Source organism: Lithobates pipiens, unplaced genomic scaffold (assembly GCF_037356315.1).
Source record: "Lithobates pipiens isolate NorthernLeopardFrog02 unplaced genomic scaffold, aLitPip1_a1.2 Scaffold_3, whole genome shotgun sequence".
In the NCBI taxonomy this organism is placed as follows: domain Eukaryota; kingdom Metazoa; phylum Chordata; class Amphibia; order Anura; family Ranidae; genus Lithobates; species Lithobates pipiens.
Window position 1 is genome coordinate 105,721,829 of NW_027507790.1, and position 24,856 is coordinate 105,746,684.

Here is a 24,856-nt window from a genome sequence, read left to right on the forward strand (position 1 = left end):
CCTTGCATCAGGGTCCCCAGAGAGCCCCCCACTTATATCAGGGTCCCCAGAGAGCCCCCCACTTACATAAGGGTCCCCAGAGAGCCCCCACTTACATCAGGGTCCCCAGAGAGCCTCCTCTCCCCTTGGGGACCCCTGCAGAGACTTGGGGCTATGGGCCCCAGATTCTGGGCTATAGCCCCAATACCCACCCACTAGCGATGCAGCTGTGTGTGAGATAGCTGTGCTTACCCACACAGAAATACATACAAATCCAAAACAGGTATAGAGGCAATCACAGGTCTTGCAGTGGAGATAAATCCAAAGAAAAGTGTTTTTTTTTAATGGCGTTTCGATGAAGCTCCGGCCTCCATTGGATATTATATTATATGACAATGAGTACCTTTAACTATCTTCATCCTCTAACCCTATCTACTTTTCTTACTCTTATCCATCTTTAGGCACTTCCACTGCAAAATAATTACACAGGCTGAATTAAAGCAAAAATGATTTTATGACTTGAAGGAATTCATAGTGTAAGTGAGGATGTGTGTATTTATTTAAAGTTAGTCTAGTATTTCTACACACGGTGTAAATAGTAGCAACTTCAAATGGTAAAATGATCTGTAAAAGGTTAATAAATGAAGCAAATAGTAGGCTTTCTTTCTCCTCTCTATCTCACATCCCATTTTCTCCCTCCTCCCCTCACCCTTCACGTGTGTGACTGGTTCTGTGGTTTCCTCCCCACTGACAGGCAGCCGCCTCTTAAACCCCCGGCCCTCAGCACTTTCATCCTAATCCTGCTTCTCGCACAGGCTGAGTATGGGGACAAGTCTGCACTCTCAGGCACAGAGATCACTTTATGCAGCAGCTTATTCCAGTTAACATTCTCTTTTTTTTTTTTTTAAAGTCTACAACCACAGAGCAAGAGATCACTTTTGTGAGGCTCTGACTTACTTAGGATAGAGTTTTATATTGTGTGAATCCACCAGCATCCTGGCAGTAAAGAATAACTTATGCCACCTGGAGCATCCCTCTAGAATTCTTCTCTACTTCCATTTAATGACCCTATCTTATTTATGTTGTGCTTGATTCTGGGATTAAATCACCAAGTTATTTTTTAGCTTCCAAGAGGATATTTGCCTCCTGATTTCCAATGGTGGACAGGCAGCATCATTATCCCATGCCGGGTGCGGAGAGGAGGACCATGCTCTTGCTTGGCTGTTTCCTAGCAGTTTTGGGATGCTGTGCTGGACAACAGGTCTTCAATGCCGAGTCCAGACTAGGACCCCAGGATGCAAATGATGGATCTGTCCTTCATAGTCGGACTCGAAGAAGGGGAACCCAATACACTCTTAATGGGTAAGATTGATAGACTAATTGGTACTTGACCTTTATTTTATATTCTATGTTTTATCAATGAGCTTCAAATGCATTGTTTTCTGTATCCATACTGTATTTTTCCAGTTATATCTAGGACAGTTGCCAAAACCACAGATCTAATTTTTTTTCGGGTTTCATACTGGCTTGTTTAATAAGACAAGGGGCTATATACAGGGACAGTCATCTGCAGCAACCAATCAGCAGTTTTTTCTCTACTTGGACTTCTCAAAACTGATACAAGTGAGAATCTGATTTCAAAGCTACATTTGTTGTGCTCTTTTATTGAATAATCCAAAATAGCTTGCCCAACTGCCATTGCTACAGTACTTTTATTTTACACAATGGCACCATTAGATGTTTAATAATACAGTGCAAAAAACAATGATGCAGAGTGACCCAATCAAAAATCAGCTTTTATCAAAGTAGTGCCTCTAAGCTATACAAGACAATTTTTATTTGATTGCCACACTCATTTTCTTCGACCGGTTTTAGCTAGACTTATATATAGTCATTTCTGATAAAATAGTACTTGCTGGTTTATTTTTCAGCATAGCATAAAGCTTCTTAGGTATGCTGCTTTTCGAAGGTTCAGGTAGTAGCAGATGTGAAAAATAAGCTCATGCATTGTGGCTTCATGCCTACTATTGGGTTATATAAACACAGATCTGTAAAGTGAACTTGGAAGACAAATGTTGTATTAAAATAAGAATCTCCTCTTTCATTTGGCTTGCAAGCTCTACTCCATCATAAGACAGTGTATATACGTTTTAGAAGATTTTCCAATAATGGCAAAACATACAATATCTCCAGTGACTTTATATACTGTATGCGGCATATAATCCTTTTCTGTATACATTAAGCACTAAGCTCTTGCTATTAACTAGCTGACATAAGGAATAGCAAAACAAGGGAATGTTTTGTGATCTGGAAGCCAGACTGTCACGAATGCCTTGTGTGAGCCAAATGTAGTGGGTAACAATACCCGCTCAGTCTGGGTAGAATTTAGAGTACTATGGTTTCTTGAGCTAAGCCTTCACACATGGGGCAATTATACAAAAGATCATTGCCTTTACTGGGAATGTTGTCCAAAGTATATAAAGTCTAGCTATAACATAAACATATGGTATGCATAGCAATACCTTCATGAATTTTTTTGCTCACTACAAGACAAAGGGCAAAAAAAAACACGCTTGGAGGTTGATATACATTATCAATATTCACTATTATCACTGTGTTACATTTTTTTTTCTTTTTTTATTGTTTGCGACCCATTTAAGGAGACATTCTGTTACTTTGTCATATTGTATCACCCATACAAGAATTGGGGGGGGGGGGGGGGGGGTTGGGGGATTTTTCCAGGAACAGAAAAGCACAAACAGCAAAGAAAAGTAAGTGATTCCATTTTTTGGGATCAGACACCAGGCTGATCAAAAAAAAAAATGAATGAACATTGACATCTACACAATTGAGGTAGATGGAAGAATCCTCCCTGCTACACTATTGTATTCTATATACAGGGACTCCTCCAGTGGCAGAAAACACTGATTAGCGTTGCAGGCTATACCCTGTAGCACTGATCGAACGAAAATTGACCAACAGTCGATCTCCTCTCAAGCTGGAAAGGCCAAAGATGGATAAAAATTCAGCCAGTCCCTGCTAAACCAATCAAATTTCCATCCACCTATGGTCTGCTTAACCCTTCTTAATTTAAAGTAGAACTAAAAGCAAACCCCTGTTTGTTTTTGTTATTTTTTTATTATTTTTTTTTAAATCTGTATACCATTAGGGAGATCCTTCACTTGCTGTCTCATAACCAAAACAGTAAGTCAGAGGAATATTCTCCAAAGTAAAGGAATCCCTGGTCATCACCAGGGTCACCATAACTAGTGGCCCCATTGGAAGATTTCCTCTTTTTTTTCACTTTCGCTCCTGCCATTCACCAGACAGGTGTTTGAATTCCTCTCCATGCTATTCAAAACCAAAAAAGATGCCAATAGTTATTTTCTAAAATTTGATTTTACTTAAATATTTTTCCTGTTGGAGAGCTTTCCAATTGCTTCCTTGAGAGAAAGTAAGTCTCCCAAACAGGAACACAGATCGCGATAAAAACCATGGCTCTAACCATTTCCCACTCTATGCAAAACTAATTTAAAAGTTTTGGCTGGAGTTTAAAGATTGGGTACAAGCAAACTTCAGTTTGGCTCAGAAGAAAAATGGGCCATGCCTTCTTCTTTTTTATGAACTAAATTGTAATACGTGCATTATAGCACATCATGGAGGTGCTTTCACTGGGGCAGATTGCAATAAGTACCTTTGAACAATTAAAGCCAGCCCCCATCATGGGCCTGCTGGCAGTGCCTTGCTACCATTGTAAAGATATTTTCCTAAGCATGACTTACATCCTGTCCAGTAACTAAAGGAATTGTAGAAACTCCCCCTTGTACATTTAAAGTGGCATGATCTCTGAATAAGATGTTATGCAGTGAATTATATGTCGCCTTAATATTTAATATATTTAATGTCGCCTTTTATAATTTCTGTAAATAACTGTGATATATTTATAGTACTAGGAGAAATTACATAAAGTAACTATTTGAATTGAGTTGATTCATACTCTTAAGTGAGTCACGTGGACTTCTCCTCCTCACTGTGCTGAAAAGATTTGCTTTTCTTTTTGTTATCGGAACTTTCATCAATTGGCCTTAGTGCCCTGGTGCCATATAACTTTCATTGCTGCATGTGCTATTGAAGATAATGTATACAGTTTGTAAGTGGAGCCAAATTAGCCCTAGTTTCTGCAAAGTAAACTTTTATAGCTGTGTTTAGACATAAGAGTCAGTTATTACCTTCATTATCTGAACTTCAGGGTATTTTTTTTGCATCCTCTAATTATTATTTTAGAACTTTGGGCTATTTCTTTGCCTCAAGTCTTCTAATATGCAAGAGCTATTTGTGTTTTATGAATGAACTTAACTAGGCCATTGCTTATTTTGGAAGTCTTGCAAAATTTCAACTGGCTATGTAAACACAGTTCTGGGCAGCAGGAGCAGAAGGAGTACCAAAAGCTTCTCTTGATTTTGTATTTGTAGTTTTAAGACAACAGCTTCGAGTTTGTTGCCTCTAATGATGACCTGAATTTGTGTTTATTTTTAGCAGCAATGGGTACAGTTACCTATTTACAGAAGCAATGTGTGCAAAAATACATACGTTTTATTTCTAATTTATCAGAACCTGGAAAATGTTGTGTCTCCATGAACATTGAAGTAAACAAATTCAGGTTACACAGCTTATATCTAGTTTTTTTTTTTACCATTTGTGTATTATTCAGTTTATTTAGTTGAAGTTTACAGTTATATGCAGGGGCAATAGAATAAAAAAAGCAGTAAATGCATTAGTCTTGTCTTAGTATGACAAGGAGTGAAAGCCCATGAAGGGATTTGCAAGCATTGGAGTTGGATTGTGTGGCTGGAAAGTCATACAGCATGTCAGCCTTCTAGTACTGTAGGAAGCCAAGAAACCCAATAGAATGGTATCTGGCTTCTTATTATGCATCTGTCATGGGTATCGGAGGTATACTGGCATCTTCTTAGACAAAGACCCTTGATGACAAGAGCAAGGTAGAATTCTAGAGCAGAGCAAGAACAAAGACCTGAAAAAAGTGCTGATATCCAGGATTGCATGTGCAATAGCAGGTACACAGACAGGAGAATACCACACTGTTTTCGCTAGGGTGCAGAAATTGGGATCACCTGGTCTCAGCCAGGGCTACTAGAGGAACAGGTGTACACAGTATGAGACCCACAGAATTTCTTTGCCCTTGCAAGATGGCAGATAAACTGTAATAGACAGAGCATCAAGTACACAGCAGACAGACATTAACAAATGTAGTGGTAACCAAGAGCAACAGGATACACAGACATCAGAGCCAATACTGAACAATAAAATTAGAAGCCAAAGCCATCCCATCAAGATATAGAAAACAAGTTCCAAGCCCAAATGCCGGAACAGGCAAAAGTTGAAGTGCTAGAGGCAGATACAACAGCACTTGCTGGTGAAGGTACAATCCTTAAGGAGACCCTATCACCCCTATTGCATATAAAATTGCAAGTAAAAGCACAGTTTTTCCTTTCCATACATTATGTTATCATGCAGTGTGCCCTTGAACATACAAGATATTTGATTGGTAAATTCCCTAACACAATTCCCTCCCTCCTTGAACATCATTGCCCTCTCCTCTTCTGGGTGTGTCTAATTACTCTCAATGATGGTCTGGGTAATCCACCCCTCTCTTACCTCTCTGCATAACCAAGCTGCTAGGGGAGAAGTGTAAGGCAATTCTATAGAATGTCACTTGAGTGACAGCTTTTAGCCTGCTGCATTCACTTTCAAGATGGCAGCTCGCAGCAGCAGTTTCAGAACTTTTGGATGTCTACAGTGTGAAAACTCTTACAGCTAAACAATGTGCATACAAATGTTGAATGCATATACAATCTGAAAGGGATATTTTTGTTGGCTTCAGAAAAACTTTAAGCCACACAGTTATATTTATCTCAGAGATTCTGTGTGATCACTGTTCTTGAGTTCCTTGGTCTGCACACCTGCAAAAAACATTATGATGAGGTCCCCCTTATTTTTTAGTTAGCATGGAGACTACAATTGGTGGAGATAGACAAAAGTGTGAAAAAACACACAAATCTTCAAGATGAACAGTAACAGAGTTAGGAAGTATGGCAGATGACTTTCACTGTTGGAGTATCCTAGATGTATAACAAAAAAAAAACCAAGAGAAACCATGTTCTACATATAACTAAAAGCTCTTGGAGACTTTGATGGACTGGGTCATTGCAAACAAAGGATCTCCAGCTAAAAATGTTTGGTTTGTTTGGTTTTTTTAACAGTATAATGAAGATAGACAGTAGAAACATATGAGTATAGAAGTGAATTCTGCTACAAAATCGTTGGAGAAATTACATTTTCATTATTTTACTTGCTAGTGGCTTCAGGTCATGAAAAGATGCAAGGCTTTGTGTTAATTGATCCGTAGTATGCAAACAAAAGCTCTTCTGTCTTACAGTTCTTAGGACCAGAATATAATGTACAATATAATTTGAAGAGATGACATAGTATTGCATTAGAGCTACACTACCTAATTTTCATGTATTCAGCATATTGAGGTGGTGAACGTTTACAGTAAATATAGTTTGATAGATCAACAGTGAAACTGGAGGTTAAGCCATGGCTCCCAATTGTCTCTGATTTGGAAGAATTGTCCCTCTTTTAGAATCAAATCCCCTCTATCATTCTTTCCTTTTGTCTTTTCTGACCATTAAAATTAAACATAATGTCTAATTATCAAAATGGTATACTACACTAAACCTATTATTTCCATGAAGGTTCTCATTTATTTAGGTCAAAGTATAGCTAGCACCAGTTAGTAACATTAAATGGGACTTGTTCTAAAAATGTTGAAGATGGTTGGTAGGAACTGTAGAAGTGGCTTAAAGAAGCGATGAAACATTACAGAAAAGGTCCAGTTAAATTTGACTAACTATTACTAGCTAACTCTTTATCTATCCTCAGTCTAAACCAGGGATCTGCAATTAGTGGACCTCCAGCTGTTGCAAAACTACAAGTCCCATCATGCCTCTGCCTCTGGGTGTCATGCTTATAACTCTCAGAGTCTTGCTATGCCTCATGGGACTTGTAGTTTTGCAATAGCTGGAGGTCCGCTAATTGCATATCCCTGGTCTAAACTATTCAATTACCGGTAGTTATTTAAAAAACTAAGCATAAAAGAAAAAAAGTGATAAAAAAGCACTTATGGGTTTAACCAATCATTTTTTGTTCTATAATTGTTGGTGTTAAGACTAACTGGGAGTGTGTCAGGGCTGTATCATCGGCCTACATATTTTATACCAAAAGGTGTCATCTCAGAAAGTTGGGAGATAAGATTAAGCAAAAGCAGTGCTTAATTCGATGCACACTGTTGTTACATGCACCTTCTGCCAATTTTGCCTCCTTGCCATTTCAAAAATGAGTCTGAAGCCGCGTACACGGGCGGACTGTATGGCCTACTTAGTCCGTCATACAATCCGACGGACAGTCCGTCATACTTTCGAATGAACGGACTTGACCACACACACCACTTTTTGAGCGGACTAATACGGCGTACTAAGTCCGCCATACTATCCGCTCTACTTTTGAAATGAACGGACTCGCCCACACACGCGGAGGAAAGTCATTTCGAGCGCATCTCCAGGTAGGCGGGGCCCGCGAAGGAGACGTCGCTGACCCCGCCGCCTGGTATGGACTTAAAGGGAAACCCCAATGCCGAATAAAATCGGTGTGGGGGTCCCCCCCAAGTCCACAACAGACCCTTGTCCGAGCACGCTACCCGGCCGGCCAGGAAAGGGGGGCGAGCGAGCGCCCCCCTCCTAAACCGTACCAGGCCGCGTGCCCTCAACATGGGGGGGTGCCTTGGGGAAGGGGGGGCCGCGCGGCCCCCCCACCCCAAAGCACCTTGTCCCCATGTTGATGAGGACAAGGGCCTCTTCCCGACAACCCTGGCCATTGGTTGTCGGGGTCTGCGGGCGGGGGGCTTATCGGAATCCGGGAGCCCCCTTTAATAAGGGGGCCCCCGGATACCGGCCCCCCACCCTATGTGAATGAGTATGGGGTACAATGTACCCCTACCCATTCACCTGTAAAATAAAAGTACAAAAAAAAACACAACACACGAGATAAAATACTTTATTGCACAGCTCCGGGGGTCTTCCGTCTTCGGGGGTCTTCTCGCCAGACTCCTCCGCTATCTTCTTGTAGCTCTTTTGCTAGCGGAGGAGTCCGGCTTTCTTCCTCGCCGCCGGCCTCTTCTCCCGACTTAGGGGGTCTTGTCCCCCTCTTCGGTTCTTCTGCCGGGCCACCGCGCCTTCTTATAGCTCTTTTACAGGCGGTGGCCCGGTCTTCTGTCGCCGCCGCCGCCTTCCGTTCTTCTTCTTCTTCTACAGGAGATGTTGCCTCGACGATCTCTCCAGCCGGAATGCCAGGGACGCACTGCGCGGCCACTTATATAGGGACAAGGGGCGGTGTCACATGGCTTTATGTCACATGGGTTGGTCACATGGGTTGATGTCACATGGGGACTATGACATCGTAAGGGGGCGGAGTCACCATGTGACACCAACCCATGTGACATAAAGCCATGTGACACCGCCCCTTGTCCCTATATAACTGGCCGCGCAGTGCGTCCCTGGCATTCCGGCCGGAGAGATCGTCGAGGCAACATCTCCTGGAGAAGAAGAAGAAGAAGAACGGAAGGCGGCGGCGGCGACAGAAGACCGGGCCACCGCCTGTAAAAGAGCTATAAGAAGGCACGGTGGCCCGGCAGAAGAACCGAAGAGGGGGACAAGACCCCCGAAGTCGGGAGAAGAGGCCGGCGGCGAGGAAGAAAGCCGGACTCCTCCGCTAGCAAAAGAGCTACAAGAAGATAGCGGAGGAGTCCGGCGAGAAGACCCCCAAAGACGGAAGACCCCCGGAGCTGTGCAATAAAGTATTTTATCTCGTGTGTTGTGTTTTTATTTGTACTTTTATTTTACAGGTGAATGGGTAGGGGTACATTGTACCTCATACTCATTCACATAGGGTGGGGGGCCGGTATCCGGGGGCCCCCTTATTAAAGGGGGCTCCCGGATTCCGATAAGCCCCCCGCCCGCAGACCCCGACAACCAATGGCCAGGGTTGTCGGGAAGAGGCCCTTGTCCTCATCAACATGGGGACAAGGTGCTTTGGGGTGGGGGGGCCGCGCGGCCCCCCCTTCCCCAAGGCACCCCCCCATGTTGAGGGCACGCGGCCTGGTACGGTTTAGGAGGGGGGCGCTCGCTCGCCCCCCTTTCCTGGCCGGCCGGGTAGCGTGCTCGGACAAGGGTCTGTTGTGGACTTGGGGGGGGACCCCCACGCCGATTTTTTTCGGCGTTGGGGTTCCCCTTTAAGTCCATACCAGGCGGCGGGGCCAGCGACGTCTCCTTCGCAGGCCCCGCCTACATGGATACCCGCTCGAAATGAGCGGACTTTTCTCCGGGCGGGAAAAGTCCGCTCATTTCAAAAGTACGGCGGACTGGCATACACACGGGCGGATTGTCTGCCGAAATGCGAGTACGACGGACAGTATTTAGAAAAATCCGAAATACTTAGTACGCCGGACTGCACGCTGAAAAAGTCCGCTGAAGCCCACACACGAGCGGACTGTCCGCTGAAATGTGTTTCGGCGGACTAAGTAGGCCATACAGTCCGCCCGTGTGTACGCGGCATGACAATTCATAATTAGATGAGAAAAGAAGAAAGATAGGTATTTAGTGCAATATACCCTCACTGGCCACTTAATTGGGTACACCTTGCTAGTACTGGGTTGGACCCGGTTTGGCCTTCAGAACTGCCTTAATTCTTCATGGCATTGATTTACAAATCCTCAGAGATTTTGGGCCATATTGACATGATAGCATCACGCAGTTGCTGCAGATTTGTCCGATGCACACCTATGATGTGAATCTCCTGTTCCATCTCATTCCAAAGGTGCTCTATTGGATTGAGATCTGGTGGCTATGGAGGCCATTGGAGTACAGTGAACTCATTGTCATGTTCAAGAATCCAGTTTGAGATGATTTTAGCTTTGTGACATGCTGCATTATCCTGCTGGAAGTAGCCATCAGAAGATCGGTACACTATATTCCTAAAAGGATGGACATGTTCAGCAACAATACTAAGGTAGGCCGTGGCATTTAAATAATTCTCAATTGGTACTAAGGGGCTCAAATTGCGGCAAGAAAATATCCCCCACACCATTACACCACCACCAGCCTGAACCATTGATACAAGGAAGGATGGATCCATGCTTTCATGTTGTTTACGCCAAATTCAGATCCTACCATCTGAATGGTGCAGCTAAAATCGAGACTCATCAGACCAGGCAATATTTTTCTAAGCTTCTATTGCCCAATTTTGGTTAGCCTGTATGAATTATAGCCTCAGTTTCCAGTTCTTAGCTGACAGGAGTGGCACCCGGTGTGGTCTTCTGCTGCTGTAGCCCATCTGCTTCAATGTTACTTTCAAAATTTTTTATTAGCAATTAACAAAATAATTACACAGTACGATATAGACATAAAGCATGTGAAGAGATTTGGTGAACAGCATGTAAGCAGTAACAGTGGGACTTAGTCCCTATAAAACTTTGTCAAAAACAACACTGGATTATGCAGTTCGGATCATAAAAGAGAATAATTATCTGATTAGACAGTCAAGTGTCATATAATCCGGAATCCGGAGGAGAAGAAGGTGACTCCCCGGGATAAGATCTATACGTTAGCGGAGAGTACAAGTACTGCGAGTGCAGTGGTTTTCGGAGATAGGGAAATAGGATAGCGATAGGAGTTAGACTGGAGACAAGGAAAGGGGTAGAGGGGGGAAAAGAAGAGAGAGAGAAGTAGAGAAGGATAGGAAGGCTGTGGATCAACAGGTCCGCACGGACCCAGGCCATTTATTGTGAGGGTCTCCTTAATGAGGAATATTTTAGACCTCTAAAAGGTCGGAATCTAAGTCAGGGGGTAAAAAGTGTGTTATCCATGGCTGCCAGATCTTACGGAACCGGGGCATGCGATCTAGAATTTTTGCGTCTATTTTGCAGTGGATCATAGCCTGCGTGACCCTATTTTTAAGTTCGGCTACGGGGAGTATAGGTGTCTTCCAGGCCCTAGCAATCGTTTGCTTTGCTGCTGTTGTAAGTTGAAGAAATAGGGACAATTGGTATCGAGTGCAGTTGTGGGGTGCAAGGTTAAGCAAGGCTAGAGATGGATCGGGTGGTATAGGGTATCCCAAAAGTAATGACGCTATCTGGAATATCGTTGTCCAAAAACTTTGTACAATAGGACATGTCCACCAGATATGTATATGAGTGCCTGCTTCAGCACAGCCTCTAAAGCATGAGGCGGGGTAACCAGGGACAAACTTAGCTATTCTAATGGGGACCAAATACCACCGCATAAGGACTTTAAAATTTGCCTCTGAGGCAACGACATTTTGGGAAGCTTTACAAGTATTGGCCCAGATCTTCGTCCATATAGCATCATTGTAATCTATATTGAGGTCTGCTGACCATTTTGAGGTATAGGGTGGAAGGGGAGCAGGCGGGGAGGTGAATCGAGAGTACAGTTGAGAAATAATGCCCGGCGCATGTGGGTCAGAGTCGCATATTTTTTCGTAGGATGACATATATTCTTGCTCATTATCAAATTTAGGTAGTGAGTTTACAAAGTGGGAAATTTGTAAATAGCGAAAGCATTCCTTATTGGGGAGTCGGAATTGAGCTTGTAAGATAGGGAAGGGTTTGATCGTGCCATACTTTGTAAGATCACAAATTCAGTCCAGGCCTGCCCGAGACCAAGCCCCAAATAAGCCTGACTCGGAGTAGGCTGGGCCAAATAGAGGGTGTCCAAAGATAGAGAGCAACGGTAAGTGTTGGGATTTAAGGTGAAAACGTTTGTGGTTCATGTCCCATATTTTAATGGAATGCTGGGTTATCGGGTTAGTAAGTTTACCTCTTTGCGAGGGGGGTAGCCATAGAAGATTGGATATAGTAATGGGGTGAGCATCTATGGCCTCAAGACTGACCCAAATCGGTATTTCAGTTTTCGCATGATATAAAGTGATCTGGGCTAGCTGGGCTGCATAATAGTAATAGCGGAAATTTGGTACACCTAGTCCGCCCTGTGCTTTGTGGCGATAGAGCGTAGACTTAGAGATTCTGGGTCTAATAGACCCCCAAATGTATTTGAAAATTTTGCTTTGTACAAGGCGATGATAATAGGGTGGTATTGGGATCGGAAGAACCCGGTATAAATAGAGCAATTTGGGTAGTACCGTCATTTTAACTGCAACGACTCGACCTAGCCACGAAACACATATCGGTTGCCAGGCGGCCAAAAGATTTGTCAACTTTCGCAGCAAGGGTAGATAGTTGTGATGGAATAGATGTGAGGGATTAGCTGTCAGGTGAATGCCTAAATAGGGAATTGAAGTTGAGGACCATTGAAAAGGAAAGTTATTACGTAACCGATCAAGCTCTCCTTCTGGCAGAGATACATCAAGGGCTTTAGGATATATTGTAGATACGGCCACAATACCGTATCAAACGCTTTGCGTATGTCTAGTGAGAGCAAATGCATGGGGATTTTCCGGGATTTAGCAAGATGTTGAAGAAGAATGATCCTTCTGATGTTATCACTGGCTTGTCTCCAGGGGATAAACCCCACTTGATCTTTATGTATTAGTTTCCCTATCAGAGGATTCAGGCGGAGTGCAAGGATTTTGGCTAAAATCTTAACGTCGATGTTAAGTAACGATATTGGCCTAAAATTAGACCATAAGGTGTTGTCTGTGTTCGGTTTAGGAATCATTGAGATAATCGCAGTTAAGGTATCTCTGCCAAGGGCTGCTTCAATGTTTGATGTGTTGTGCATTCAGAGATGGTATTCTGCATACCTTGGTTGTAACGAGTGGTTATATGAGTTAAGGTTGCCTTTCTATCATATTGAACCAGTCTTTCCATTTTCCTCTGACATCAACAAGGCATTTTTTCTCCACACAACTGCCATTCACTGGATATTTTCTCTTTTTTTGGGCCATTCTGTGTAAACCCTAGAGATGGTTGTGTATGGAAATTCCAATAGATCAGCAGTTTTTTAAATAGTCAGACCAGACTGTCTGGCACGAACAACCATGCCACGTTCAAAGTCACTTAAATCCCCTTTCTTCTCCATTCTAATGGTCAGTAGATGCATTGAGTTGCTGCCATGTGATTGGCTGATTAGCAGTTTGTGTTTCCAAGCAATTGAACAGGTGTACTTGTGGCCAGTGAATGTAAGTTACATTTCTGACATTATCTACTGAGACGTTGGCATATTGTAAGTCATAGTCTATGATTAACAAAAGCATAGCTCTGTTTTTATGTTTTATCTTTATTGGGAAAGCTCATGTATCCTTCTACTACTGTTGGGTGATCTTGCACCTTCTATAGCTCTGTTCTCCATTCGTTCACTGGGTTCAAAACATGTACTGCTTCCTTTTCTTCAATAGCTGTAGTACGGTATTTCTGCTCCTTTCTATCCAAGCTACAGATACTGAAACTCAGGACTACACATTACAGACCAGAGAATATTCAGTGCAATACTATTTAAAAATAAACCTCATAGATACAATGCTAATATGGAATGATACAATCATTGTCAAGGAAATGTAGGATTTTTGCTTGCACATGATTGAATGCTTGATCTCATTCACAAAGCTAAGTGAAAATTCACTTTGCAAAGAGAAAATTGATGTTGCAAACAAAAAAATCACTCAGCTTAGTAAACTAGGTAAAGTTGTGCAGATTTCAATCATCCAATCGTGTGCATGCAAAAATCAATTTTTTAAAAACAAATTCTTCTTGCAAATGATTGATTTTTCTTTACTAAGCGAATTACAGATAAGGACTTGCAGGTAACCCATTACAGACATGTAGCACAACAATATGGGTTTGATTAATTAAAATAAATCACTGTGTGACTCTCAGCCTTGCACAACTGTGCAAATAATTCCTGAAATGGGTCTAAGATGTTTATTTCTGAGGCCGCGTACACACGGGCGGACTGTTCGCCCAACTTTGTCCGCTGAACAGTGTTTCAGCGGACAGTCCGCTCGTGTGTGGGCTTCAGCGGACTGTTTCAGCGGACAGTCTGACGAACAAAGTTTTTCGGAATTTCCGTAAGACTGTCCGCCCAAACTTGGTTTCAGCGGACAGTCCGCTCGTGTGTAGGCTCGTTCGACAGACTAAGTTTCGCGCATGCTCAGAAAGGATTTACACGGCGAAGGTTGCATTGCAGTGTATAGGACGTCGTTTTTCTAGTCCCGTCGTACGTGCCGTTCACGTCATCGCGCACGCTTTCAGCGGACTGTTCGTTCATCGTGTGTGGTCAAGTCCGTTCATGCAAATTTTGAGCGGACTGTTTGTCGGATTGTTTGACGAACTAAGTTGGGCGAACAGTCCGCCCGTGTGTACGCGGCCTTAGAATTATAAACTCCATCTAGTGGGCATAATGCAGTATTTTCCTGACTTAGGTATACAGGCATACCCCACTTTTAAGTATGCAATGGGGTTTATTTACTAAAGCTGGAAAGTGCAAAATCAGGCTTACTTCTACATAGAAACCAATGAGCTTCCAGGTTTTATTACAAAAGCTTAATTGAACAAGCTGGGTCTAGAAGCTCATTTGTTTCTATGCAGACGTGAGCCTGATTTTGCACTTTCCAGCTTTAGTAAATAAACCCCATTGTGTACTTAAAAGTGGGGTATAGATAGCACAGATGGTCATATTAAAGCAGAACTACAGTATATTCTGCTTGTCTCCAGCTATGCAGCGTCCGGGAGTTTCCTGTCCAGCTACTGACATAATCAAGAAGCAAGCTTCTGGGTCTCTGTCGCTGGCACGAGTGGGAGTTCAGTCAGATTTGGCAATGTCGAATTGTGTATAGGGAGCTGCACGTGTGCAGTGCACTGTACAAGGTAGACAGGCAGGTGAGTAACTTTAATGTAGGAGAGACAAAGCATGTCTCTTCTTTATTATATATCCTACCTATTCGTCCTTTTAGAATTTTAGGAATAAAGTTCCACTTTAAAAAAAAAACATATTAGGTACATTAGGGGGTTATTTGTGATGGCTGTGCGAATTCTGATACATTCACACAGCATTTTTTTAAATATAATTAGACCCCTATATGACAGTATTGCAGCCTTGTGTCTGCAACACATGTGACAGCCCTGAAAAGCGTTACTAAACCCACAACAGTAAAATCAGTCTGTATATGTAGTAAAGCATGCTTGTTATACTCACTTTGGAACCTAAGGGGTTAATCCTGCTGTAAAAATGCTGTTTGCTTCTGTGATCCTCCCCTTCTTCTTCTTTCCCCAATCCATCTCCTGATAGTACAGAGCCTTGGGGGCACTCTGTACATGTTCAGTTTGATGTGTATTGCTAGAGTTTTATTTAACTTTTTGTTATGGGAGGTTGCATGTGATCAGCACAGGGCCAATCAGCACTGTCCAGACAGAGGGCCAGGGCTCCTGCAGCCTCATAGGAAGCCAGAGTAGAATGAAAACTCATCCTACAAGCTTTAACCAGTGCTCGGCCAGACACTGATCTAAGTCACAACTGCTATATACTGCTGATGAGAAAAGGTGTTAAGCAATTTATATTTACTAAAGTAATTGCATTTCTATGTTCTGTGTACTGTGGGAGACTAGATATAGTGAATGCAGGTTCCTGGGTTTAGTAACCAGTCTTAAACTGGCCACACATGGATCGAAATTCAGATGGTTCAGCAGGGAATGGCTGAATTTTGATCCATGTATGGCCACTGTAGATGAACAGAAGTCAATCTATCAATCAACTTCTGTTCACGTGTCCTGTTGGAGAAGTTTCATTCAATTTGTGCTGCAGGCTATAGAATGCAGTGCTGATCAGTGTATGCTGATTGTCGGAGACGTCTCCCCACTGTCAGAATACAGAAACACAGCAGGGTGGATTCCCTCATCCCCCTCAAATCAGATCAGTTTTTTTCATTCAATCAGCTGGATCAATGAAAAAAAAACAGACTAATCTATGGCCAGCTTTTGGACCGAATAGAATAGAATTTTGAATACTCTGGAAAACCCCTTTGTTACATACATATGAAGACTACTGGCTGCTTCACTGGAGAGAGATCCCCCACCTGCCCATGGAAGCCAGCCTTTGGTTTTAGTAAAGGCTTGTGCAGAAAGCTGCACCAACACTACAGCCATATGGAGAATGATTTTATACTTTCAATCCCCATCCCAGAAATGAGGAACCACTCTTGATATGTTTTCAGATGACGTCCTCCATCCTTCTGTCAGCGATCTGCACTTCTCTCTGCCATCCACCTCTCAATACTTGTTCCATTGCTCCCTCTGCCTCCCTTCCATCATCAGTCCCTCTTTCTATTGCCTTCGCCCCATAGGTTTGTGCAACCTATTGCATTAGGGTGTGCACCCTTTCTCTGCAGCCTCAGCTGCACTGGACAGTGAATGAATGGGAAGTGCTCTGTGCTGAGTGGCTTCCTGTTCATTCAGAAACAGAAGCATAGTAAACACATTTTACTATGCATCAGTTATGAATGAACACAGTGAGTGTTTTCACTATGCTCATTTAGAAAAGGAAGGGCGGGTAAATTACATATTTACTAGTCCCTTCCCCCACTTTACATTGTAAAACATCCCCCACGGCAGCTGAAGGGGGGGGGGGAGCAGAGGAAGGAAGCCAGCAGCACTGCTGAGGGAAAAGGTGCAACACAGGGGAAACCTGGGAGTAGGGGGAATCTGCACTTAGTGATTAGGGGGTTCCCAGGCACACCTGGCAAACCCCCTGCGCACGCCTATAATTCACCCTTATTGGTTCCAATATGTGCACTGTTTTGTATTCTGTAATTGCCACCATTCTCATGCAATACATATTATGCTTTACACCCCATCCAATCTGCACCCTGTGCTGTACATTCTATATCCCCCTCTTCTCCAATCTGCACACTGTTGCTGTATGTTCTATACTCCCTACCACCCCAATCTACACCCTGTGCTGTATGTTCTATATGCCCTACCATCCCAATCTACACGCTGTACTGCATGTTCTATACTCCCTACCACCCCAATTTACACACTGTTACTGTATGTTCTATACTTCCTACCACCCCAATCTACACCCTGTGCTGTATAATCTATATGCCCAACCACCCAAATCTACACACTGTGCTGCATGTTCTATACTCCCTAACACCCCAATCTACACACTGTTGCTGTATGTTCTATACTCCCTACCACCCCAATCTACACACTGTTGCTGTATATTCTATACTCCCTACCACCCCAATCTACACACTGTGCTGTATGTTCTATACTCCCTACCACCCCAATCTACACACTGTGCTGTAGCTTTTATACAAGACTTATCACAGTTCCAATAACAGCTCAGAATATGAAATTGAGGTAAAGCTGTGCTTCATATTCAGTGACCAGTCCACCATCAAACATCTGCATGCTGGGAGGACTCCTTATGATCACACTCAGGTTGGTCACATAAATCTCATCCGTTTCCTCTTTTTCATCTGTTGATGAGTCCTTTCCTGGAGTCTCCTTGCGTCCACGTGTGTGTGGTCATAAACATAAATTACCTTGTCCATGGAAGTTTGGCTGTTGTCATTTAAGGTGGAGTGTGTCTTAATTAAAATTTTAAATACTGTATATTTTTGTAACCCTACTGCTTCTAAACAATGTGCTGTAAGTTCTATATTCCCCCTGCTCCATTGTGTACACTGTGATTTTCTTTCTATACTCCACACTCTTTGCTTGCTGTTCTGTATTCCACACCAAATCAGTGTACTCCAGTCTGTACATAGTGTTCTAGATTTTATATTCCACCCTGAGCCCCTCCACACTTCTCTACTGTATACATTATGCTGTACACTATATACCCTGCTACAATCCATTGCCACCATATTAGTCCCTAAACACTGGGCTGCATTCTTAGTCCATACTGTTCACAAACGGGTATGGTTTGCTAGTATCTGTAATACAATATGTGTAGGATGTCTATGCCTTAGCTTTGTTGCAGTGTTTAGTACAAAAAGGGTTTTCCTGTGGATTACGAGGCAGGAAGGCAGCTGTCTGTTGTAGCGTTGCTCACCAATCCTCCACCTTAATTCTAGACAACCTCTGTTCTGGTAATATCTTGAAAAGTTTTTATATGTATCCATTATTATTCATGTAAAAAAATATTCTGCATTAGAAAGCTTTTTTATAAGTAAACTTAAAATTTTAGTGACTCTTAAAATAAAAGTCTGTTAGGAAAGGAATATAGGGATGTCATTTCTTCCATAGTTGCATGGCTGTTATTCTTTATTGCTTTCTGCGTCACTGGCCCAAACAACTATGTAGACGGTACAGTTCTTATCTGTATGGTATTTTTTTGGGTTCAGTGAACCAAGTTTTGAAGTGAGAGGGTTAGAATGACTAGAATTTTATGAACGTAAAGTTAGCAATTGCAGCCCCCATAATTCTGTTATATAAAGTGTACTATAAGTGGTTACTCCCATTCATTTGTTTCTATCTTTTCCGAAATGTCAACAGAGGTAACAGACATAAGAAGGATATGGTAAGGTTGTGCAATATTGGGCAGTTAAATGTCCAATCCTCCCACCCAAGGTTATGCTCTCGAAAGCACGATGGAATTTTACATTACAGCTTTGTATAGGCCAGAATCCTTCATTAAAAGAAATTACCATTCTACCTGCCCAGGATTCTCCAACTCTAATGGAATTGCCCTAAGATACATAATCATATTTTACATACATCTTTAATTATCAATCTGTAACTATAATCAATTTTAATGCATGCAATTTACGTTATCATTGTTATTACTGTTTTTAAAAGGCCAAATGTGTGCGGATCTAGATTCCATTCTTATTGCTGCCCTGGATGGAAAACGCTCCCTGGAGGAAAACAGTGCATTGTCCGTAAGTGTCTGTTTTACTGTTCTACTCCTCTGGTTAATAACCTACACAAACTCCCTTATGCATCATTATACTTCTGTTTCTTTGGCCATGTTGGAATTAAAATGTGATTTCATATGTAAATTCTATGTAACATAGGCACATTAGCCAGTAATCACTAAAATAGAACCTTCGACTCCCATTAGGCCGGGTTCGCATGGATTTCCCTGCATCCAATTCACATAGCAGGAGAATGTGACCAGCTTTCTATGGAGCCGGTTCACATATCTCCGTTGTGGCTGCGGAGCGCACTGCACAGAAACATTGTGCATCTTTGGCTCTGATTCAGGGCCAAATTCAGGTAAGATTTGGCCCTGATTTGTCCCTGAAATGGAGAACAGGGACGCACAGCATTCCTGTGCAATCCGCAGCCGGTTCCAGTGTAAACCAAGCCTTAAAAAATGTCCAACACTTAATTAAACATTTATCTGCACTTATAGTTTTCACTTAGTCCCCCTGACAAGGCACACAAATACCTACATTGAAGTCTATCTAATGCACTTTCTTGTGATGGTGTGGCAATGATGTCTGAATTCAGAGCAGAGTTGCCACTCTTATGTAGGCTGCGCCTGCTCACACTACAATGAGATTAAGATATGTTGCAGGAAGGGTGACTATCAGCATTGTCGCTGCAGATTTGAATTCCCTGTAGACTGTCAGTCAACACCTGGCCACACTTAGTAAAAAGTAACTGAATTACTAATGTTAGTGGCAGCCACAGCAAGATCACAACCACATAAACACTAGACCTAGACCACAACCCATAAACACTAGACAGAAAGATTTGTCACATGCTAGTATTAGTCCATTTTGTTACTCATATGCACTGTGTTTAAATTTATAGTTAAGTGCTCATATTCGTTTGATGCTGTGAGGCTTCCAAGTGTAAGCTGTATACACCATGAAAAAGATGTGCACCAGAAGGGGGAGTTGGGCCAAAAACACTGTAGGTTGATTTACTAAAACTGGAGAATGCGTGCAGCTCTGCATAGAAATCAATCAGCTTCAATGTTTTTATTTTGTGAAAGCTTAATTGAACAAGATGAAGTTGGAAGCTGATTGGCCACCATGCATAGCTGCACCAGATTTTGCACTGTACAGTTTAAGTAAATGAACCCCTGTGTATTGCTTGAAGCTATGATTGTCAAAAAATTGGTTAATCTCGTATAGTGACATTTGTGGTTGTGGACTATTTTCTTCATGATAGAAGTAATAGCATGTTGCTTATCTTCTATACTTACAGTATGTACTATTCTTTTATCCTGCAGGGTACCTTAAACCTGAAGTTTTAGGAATACACGTTATTATATAAAATGTCTTTACATTTTTTACCACTTTTGTACTAATACATAATTGATAATTCTATAAGGTAATTAAACAATAAATATTAATAATCCTTTTTTTTTTTCTTTGCAGCAATTTGCAGAAACAGCTGTGGTGATGGATTCTGTTCCCGTCCAAACATGTGTACCTGCTCTAATGGACAAGTTTCTCCCAACTGTGCATCAAAAACTGGTGAGTTTTAGTAACAACGTACCAATGTTTTGAAACATCAAATTTTTAGGTCCAGTACCTTATCCTTACTCCAGTTGCACGTTGTCCAACACACATTTCCTTTATTTAAGTTTCTTTTTAGCATAACATTGGTGTTAGGAAATAGGTCAATGGCAATTTAGGTGTTATTGGCGCAGTTAAAATATTTATTTTTAGTTATGTGACTGTGATTTTACAGATCTCACTGGTTGAAAATAACTAAAATACATGTTTTTAACTGCCAATCATTACAGCAATTTTTTACTGCTATGTTACAGCATTTTAAGTCCTCTACTGTCAGATGATTGTGTACTATTTTCTTAGTACACATTCTCTGAAACTAGTACACCATACAATGAAATCATCCTGACCCTATCACATTGAATGAGGAAAATGTGCCAAAGGTTGATTTACCAAAACCGGAGAGTGCAAAATCTGGTGCAGCTCTGTATGGTAGCCATTCAGTTTCTAACTTCAGCTTATTTAATAAAGCTTTGACTAGAAAACCTGGAAGCTGATTCGTTTCTATACAGAGCTGAACCAGATTTTGCACTCTCTAGTTTCAGTAAATCAACCCATATGTCATTTTATAAAAACTATGGAAATATCTCAGAAATATTTATCTAGATCCATGGAGCCCAACCTGTGGCCCAAGGGCAATATGTAGTATTTTGGTGTTTGAATGCAGTCTTCAGTCCCCAGCAGCCCATAGTGCAAGCATTGATTTGTAAGGAGGCCTTTAAAACCAGTAATCTCTAGCTGTTTATGTAATATTTTCCTAGCAATGGCTGTTTCCTACAGCATGATTTCAGCCCTCATGCACTCCTGTATGGCAGTCTCTGACCATTTGCTTTAGTAATTCTTCAGTCTATGACAGTCTTCTGTAGCATTACATATAATAAATATTGTGTATATGGCTCTCTAGAGATATTAAGTGTCCCATTTAAGGTCCTTTTAAAGGCCCCATTTGAGGCTCCCATACCTATATAGTAAGTTGACAGCCACTGAACTAGATTGTTAGACCCATCAGAAATGTTATGTTTAAAAATGTTTCAGAGTTGTTCATGCAATATAATTTAAAGCCTACCTCAAGGGGCAGTGTTTTTTACATTTTGAAAAACATTTTAAATTGAGTGCCTTCTGCATCAGATATATCTATGGCATATGCCACTTCTGGTTTTGTGCCTTCGCCCCCTCCCTCAGCTGCGCAATTCACTAAACACAGCCATGGCATCATCCCAGCGCTGCACACAGCAAGGAAATGGGTGAAGGCACAACACCAGAACAGGTGTCATTCATAGTCAAGTTACAGCATGAGAACAGCAACTGATCCGATATCCATTTGACGGCAACAAAAACATATACATGTTTTTAGAATGCAGCAATGTTAGATTTGCCAGGGTCTTATTGCTCCCTGGGTCTTACCTAACTTGTGACACCTCTACCTTATAATTTCTTATTCTGGTGTCTCTGGGACAGGAAGTACTTTTTTTTATTTTTTATTTTTTATGTATATTTATTGAAGAAAGATTTTTTGCAAAACAGAAAAAATATACTTTCGATACAGACAGTCAGAATTGTTGTTACAAGTATAACAGCAAAAACCGCCGCAGGCGGGATATAAAGTGTTGAGACATTTATAAATCACATTGGAGGGGAGGGGAAAAGGATACACCACAGGTTCGAAATCAAAAGATACATAGTTAAAATAAAAACTGTAAGTTGTAAAAGGGACGTATAATTAGAATCCCAAGAAGAACCTTAATAAAACATTCCTGAGAGTTCGTACCAACATATCAGGGTGCTGTCTCTGGGTTAAATGTGGAGTTATCCCACCTATCCCATATCTTAGAGAACTTGGGTAGGGAGTCCTGTACCAGTGCAGTCATGTGTTCCATCCTGCGCATATGTGCAATAGCGGAGATTAGCTGTGAGTGGATAGGGGGGGTAGGAGACAGCCAAAGGGCAGGGATCACTCTCTTGGCAGCTAAGAGGATAAAATCTGTCAACTTCTTGGCGTGCTTAGATAGCGCCGTAATAGGCAGGCCTAGTAAATAGTACCTAGGGTCTAAAGGGATATCTATCCCCAACACAGAGTGGAGTAGGGATTGGACCGAGGACCAAAAAGGTACAATCAAAGGGCAGCTCCAGAATATAGACAGGAAGTACTTTTATACTTTTATAACAAGTGTATGCAACACTAATTCATATCCTTATATAAATCTCACACAAAATAAATTGCTACTACCTAAACATCATAAAGTAATGAAAAATTGTGAAATTAAAAAATAATAATAATAAAAAGATTATATGTATATATATATATATATATATATATATATATATATATATATATATGTATACAGTATTTATACACAGTTTATATATGTATAGTCACGTGTTCACAACTTATATAAATATAAATATATATAAATGGTGGCAAAATATATATCTAAAGTCCAGTATTCACAAATTATATAAATATAGTCCAGTGTCCATAAACAGAAAGGAGAAAAAACACCCTTCACTCTTCATGCATATGTGCACATCCCCCACCAGGTGAAAAACCTGCTCACCTCAATAATATCAAAACACGCTCATCATTGTTATCCCAATAATGCCACTCCTTAGTGATCACTACCGCAATCCTCCTCAGGACAACCATACCTTCTGTTTTCAGATGTAATCATAGGGCTCCAATCGTATGTCATATAGAACAGAAGGGCACAGACATAGTGTACTCCCTCTACACCTTTATTCAAACACCCCGCAAAGCCTTACACTTACTGGAAAAAAAAAACCTCTCAAAGGGCTATACAAATCCAGTCATCTGTCTGCTAACCACAGTACTCGGTGAGACTTTAGTGTGATGTCATGGACTAGGCTCCTCCCTCCTGGACACACTGTGTCCTGTGATTGGGCTTCCTCAGTAGGCAGGGAACCAAACAACCCAAGCCCTTAAGTAGCTTCCGCCTTCATATTCATAACAACATATACACACATAACCTATCAAGCGGCAGTTAGAAGTGTAATCGGCCTTAACTACCTCATAGATTATGTGTTTATAATTTGTAATTTATATAAAGGAGGACGCTACTTAAGGGCTCAAGTTGTTTCGGCTCCCCACCTACTGAGGAAGCCCAAGCATGGGGTGCAACACTTCTAGGAAGGAGGAGCCAAGCCCATGATGCCACTCCAAAGTCTCGCCGAGTACTATGGGGAGCAGGTAGATAACTGGATTTAGAAAAAAGAGGAAAGCCGCGCTTAGCAAAAAAGAAATTATAAAAAAATAAAAAGAAGCAGCAACCCAAATGTTATACTACATTTGGCATGAAAGAAAAAAAGAGTGGGTTGCGCTACAGAGAATTACTAAGCAGAGAATACACCTACTTGAAAAAATTCACAAAAACATTGACTTAATAGTGTGTCAATACTATGCGGGAAAATTTAAAGTGCAACGAAAAATTGCGACTAGAAATTAGACAATCATATAAAAATAGAAAATGCTAAATCAGTGAAGATAGCAAATACACCTTAATATGGTTTCAAAAAACAGACCCTTAATAACAGTGAATATTCAAATGAAAATATGATGTGAACCTGAAAAAAGTATAACATCCAATAGCCCGTTGCCTTAAAACATTAGTGAAACATGGATATGAAAATAAATTATAAACATAACATAAAGTGTTGCAATGTTCAAAAAGTCCATATAAAGTCTCTATTTGCAAGGTATTCCACAGTGAAATGGTGACAGCATAAATATCCAAAACGAACGTGACTCGTGCTTAGCCTCCACCAAAGAAATTACTGCCGCTTACCAAAAATGAATGGTTCCTTATTATAGAGAACCATGCAGAGCAGATGACTGATTCCCCCAGTCCAGGGTTTTCACGAATGGATGTGAAGAAACTCCGGAACCCGTTCGCCTCTCAATTCACTCCCGTTAACAGGTTTGCATGAAAAGTAATAAGACTCACAATAGTGTAAAACCCAAGTATATCTTTAATCGAACGTAAGAGACAAATGCGCACTTACAGAAATGAAGATAAAAACTATCGTTTCAGCAAAACCGAGCCGGCCGGTCTCGATTCGTGCCGTTATACCGTAACCAAACAACACGAGATGGTGGTTGCGTCAGGACGTCGCTCCTCCTCCCTACGCGTTTCGTCACTATAGGACGTGATCACGGGGTACGGGCGGCGTCCTGACGCACCGCTTAAATAGTACAAACAATAAACCAAGCCTCGGTTTGGCCCCAAAGCCGAGACGGAAAACGCCATATTGTTTTAGGGAAAATTAACATTGACTAATG

At 41.6% G+C, this 24,856-nt stretch overlaps 1 protein-coding gene across 1 annotated transcript in view; it reads left to right on the forward strand.

The window, feature by feature from the left end:
* Positions 1-771: 771 nt before the first annotated feature.
* The window catches only part of FBN2 (fibrillin 2), a 298,207-nt gene continuing 274,122 nt past the window's right edge, over positions 772-24,856 (forward strand). The window contains exons 1-3 of the mRNA XM_077462139.1: positions 772-1,341; positions 18,890-18,972; positions 20,425-20,523. Coding sequence (XP_077318265.1) covers positions 1,136-1,341; positions 18,890-18,972; positions 20,425-20,523 — 388 coding nt within the window. The 5' untranslated portion in view covers positions 772-1,135. The remainder of the gene's footprint in view (positions 1,342-18,889; positions 18,973-20,424; positions 20,524-24,856) is intronic.